At 50.9% G+C, this 2,675-nt stretch overlaps 1 protein-coding gene across 1 annotated transcript; it reads left to right on the top strand.

Annotated features, from left to right (window-relative positions):
* The first annotated feature begins 441 nt into the window (after positions 1-441).
* Positions 442-1,914, top strand: LOC140749674 (uncharacterized). The gene has a single exon (XM_073082791.1). It carries the CDS (start codon positions 442-444, stop codon positions 1,912-1,914), a length of 1,473 nt encoding a protein of 490 aa, XP_072938892.1.
* The last annotated feature ends 761 nt before the right edge of the window (positions 1,915-2,675 follow it).

The following is a 2,675-nucleotide window of genomic DNA, read 5'->3' as shown; positions in this document are numbered from 1 at the left end:
CAGCGCTGCGACAAGAAGGTCACCGCTGTGGTGTCGCTTGACATAGAGGGAGCCTTCGACAGCGCATGGTGGCCCGTCATTAAGTGCAGACTCGCAGAGGCAGGATGCCCGGTGAATCTGAGGCGCCTCGTGGACAGCTATCTAGACCAAAGACAGGTACGGGTCAGATATGCTGGTGCCGAGAGTCACAGGACTACCACGAAAGGCTGCGTGCAGGGTTCGGTGGGGGGCCCAACATTCTGGAACCTCCTGTTGGACCCCCTACTGAAAGAGATTGAGGACATGGGAGAGCACGTCCAAGCTTTCGCTGATGATATTGTCCTAATGATATCCGGGGATAGCGGGGCTGAGACCCAGAGACGGACCAACGCGGTCCTCGAGCGTGTTCGGCGCTGGGGAGATCGAAATAAACTTAGGTTCGCGCCGCATAAAACCCAGGCAATGGTAATAACCAATAAGCTTAAATTCGACTCCCCGGCGCTGACCATGGGCGGGGTCTGCGTTGGGCTGTCTCGAGCCATCAAGATATTGGGCCTTACAGTGGATGACAAGCTGACGTTTAACGAGCACGTGGCGAATGTATGCCGGAAGGCCCTAAACCTATATAAGCAGCTTGCTAGGGCTGCTAAAATCCACTGGGGACTAAACTCGGAGGTCATTAGGACAATATACAATGCGGTCGTGGAGCCGGTCATTATGTACGCGGCGAGCGCATGGGCACCGGCGGCGCGCAAGAAATGCGTACGAAGGCAGCTCGACGCAGTGCAGCGGGGATTCGTTCAGAAAATAGTAAAGGCGTACCGGACGGTCTCCCTCAACTCGGCTCTAATACTCGCTGGGCTGCTTCCGCTGGATCTTCGGATTCAAGAAGCAGCCGACCTTTATGAGATAAAGAGAGGACTCTCCCAGCGAGTGATAGGGAACCGAGAAGTGGAGAAGCCAGTCTGTTTTCTGGACATGCCTCACCCCGCACACGGCGGCGAGCTGTCTTTTGCGCATCTGCCTGGAGACGGGGAGCCAGACCAGCCTGACGGTCGGAGCCTACATATCTACACGGACGGCTCAAAGATAGAGGGGAAGGTGGGAGCCGCCCTGTCCGTGTGGATAAACAACACCGAGACAGAGTCTCATCAGCTCAGTTTGGACTCGGTCTGCTCCGTCTACCAGGCGGAACTGCTGGCGCTCGAAAGAGCGACCGCGTTGGCGGCCGAAAGCGCGGCACAGGAGTGCAGCATTTTTTGCGACTCGAGATCGGCCCTCGAGACCGTAGTTAACAATGTCTCCCTTCACCCCATTGCGTTCAAAGTGCGACAGAATTTAACAACACCAAATATTCCACCCAAAAAACTGAACCTTTTTTGGGTGAAAGCACACAATGGGGTAGAAGGTAATGAGAGGGCTGACTCGCTAGCGAAGGATGCTGCACTCCGGCCTCAAGGTGAAGTGTCCTATGACCGGTGTCCGGTTTCATACGCCAAGCGACAGCTCCGGCTGAACACGCTTGACGAATGGAACCGGCGATATCAGAGTGGGACGACCGCCGGCATCACGCGTATGTTCCTCCCTTGCGCGCTGGAAGCATACAGGATAGTGAGGAAGTTGAGGCCGTTTGGGATCCAGACACAAGTCCTCACGGGGCACGGCGGGCTTTCCGAATACTTGCACCGCTTCAAGTGCAAGGAAAGCCCATCGTGCACGTGTGATCCCGACGTGCCGGAGTCGGTACCTCATATCCTGTTTGAATGTCCAGTCTTCGGGCGCGAGAGGGAGGACTTACAGCAAAAGCTTGGAGTGAATGTCGGGGAGAGCACGGTTGCGGAAATCATGGGGGGTAGAAACAGGGAGCAATTTATGTTGTTTGCCGAGGGGGTGATGGAGACTGTTTTCAAAAGAAACAGCACTAATGCGGAGTAATATAAATGCGTGCGTGAGAAAAATAAACGGTAATGCGCAATCAAGCGCCAGATGATTAAAGGAGGAGGGTACTTCCAAAAAGACAAGATGGACAAAGTCCCTGATTATGTCGGGGGAATCATGGGAAAAAAAAAAAAAAAAAAAAAAAAAAAAAACCTAACCTAACCTAACCTAACCTAACCTAACCTAACCTAACCTAACCTAACCTAACCTAACCTAACCTAACCTAACCTAACCTAACCTAACCTAACCTAACCTAACCTAACCTAACCTAACCTAACCTAACCTAACCTAACCTAACCTAACCTAACCTAACCTAACCTAACCTAACCTAACCTAACCTAACCTAACCTAACCTAACCTAACCTAACCTAACCTAACCTAACCTAACCTAACCTAACCTAACCTAACCTAACCTAACCTAACCTAACCTAACCTAACCTAACCTAACCTAACCTAACCTAACCTAACCTAACCTAACCTAACCTAACCTAACCTAACCTAACCTAACCTAACCTAACCTAACCTAACCTAACCTAACCTAACCTAACCTAACCTAACCTAACCTAACCTAACCTAACCTAACCTAACCTAACCTAACCTAACCTAACCTAACCTAACCTAACCTAACCTAACCTAACCTAACCTAACCTAACCTAACCTAACCTAACCTAACCTAACCTAACCTAACCTAACCTAACCTAACCTAACCTAACCTAACCTAACCTAACCTAACCTAACCTAACCTAACCTAACCTAAC

This window comes from Epargyreus clarus, unplaced genomic scaffold, assembly GCF_041222505.1.
Source record: "Epargyreus clarus isolate Ecla_fem2 unplaced genomic scaffold, WU_Ecla_fem_2.2 ptg000018l, whole genome shotgun sequence".
Classification (NCBI taxonomy): Eukaryota; Metazoa; Arthropoda; class Insecta; order Lepidoptera; family Hesperiidae; genus Epargyreus; species Epargyreus clarus.
The sequence above is the reverse complement of the archived record's forward strand: the minus strand, read 5'-3'. Positions and strand labels throughout refer to the sequence as shown.